Raw genomic sequence first — 795 nt, forward strand, 5'->3', positions numbered from 1 at the left:
CTTCTCGTCGTCATCCGTCAAAAATATGTCCTCTTAACTCTCTGGGAACAGTCATCGTTAACAACAGTACTAATTAAGTCGTCGCAATGACACATTATACAACACTTATATGCGTTAAGCATGGGGAATATATCATTACACGACATAAGCATTATACAGCATACGTAATATATCCGTGCAACAAAATTCATAATTGAATAACGAGTATGTACATAGTGACATGGTAGCACGCAACATATGTGCTATGTCTTGCAACACAGGTGCAGTACAGCATGTATATACAATATACATACGCAGAAGGCCTCACAAGCTAACCGGCCGACTCTTCGCCCTCAGGTAATCATCCTCCTGCTGGCGGTGGCGGCCGCTAGAGCAGCACCCCAGGGGGGCTACAACTACGCGCCCCCGGAGCCCGCCCCCGTCTACAACTTCGGCTACACCGTGGACGCCGTGGACCCGTACCGCCAGCCCGTCCAGTTCGGCCACTCCGAAGGGCGCGACGGCGTGAAGACCAGCGGCAGCTACTACGTCCTCCTCCCCGACACGCGCCTCATGAGGGTCTCCTACTACGTGGACGAAACGGGCTTCCACCCCACCTACACCTTCGAAGGAACAGCTGTGTACCCTCAGCCCCAGCCTTACTCCGGAGGCCAGGCCGCCCTCCCAACCCCGAGCCAGCTGTACGGCACGCCCGGCCGGAAGTAGGCGTCGGGGAAGGGACGAGCACCCAGCGATAGGTCTTGGCTCGTTCGACTCCTGGCGATCGAGGGAGTTCAGTCTCTGAGCCATATCTAG

The 795-nt window shown here is 55.2% G+C and overlaps 1 protein-coding gene across 1 annotated transcript in view; it reads left to right on the forward strand.

Annotated features, from left to right (window-relative positions):
• LOC119582170 (pro-resilin-like) overlaps positions 1-795 on the forward strand; it is a gene marked incomplete in the record, with an annotated part of 4,680 nt that overhangs the window by 3,253 nt on the left and 632 nt on the right. Inside the window, 1 exon segment of the mRNA XM_037930406.1 lies at positions 337-795. Coding sequence (XP_037786334.1) covers positions 337-705 — 369 coding nt within the window.

Source organism: Penaeus monodon, chromosome 15 (assembly GCF_015228065.2).
Source record: "Penaeus monodon isolate SGIC_2016 chromosome 15, NSTDA_Pmon_1, whole genome shotgun sequence".
Lineage (NCBI taxonomy): Eukaryota > Metazoa > Arthropoda > Malacostraca > Decapoda > Penaeidae > Penaeus > Penaeus monodon.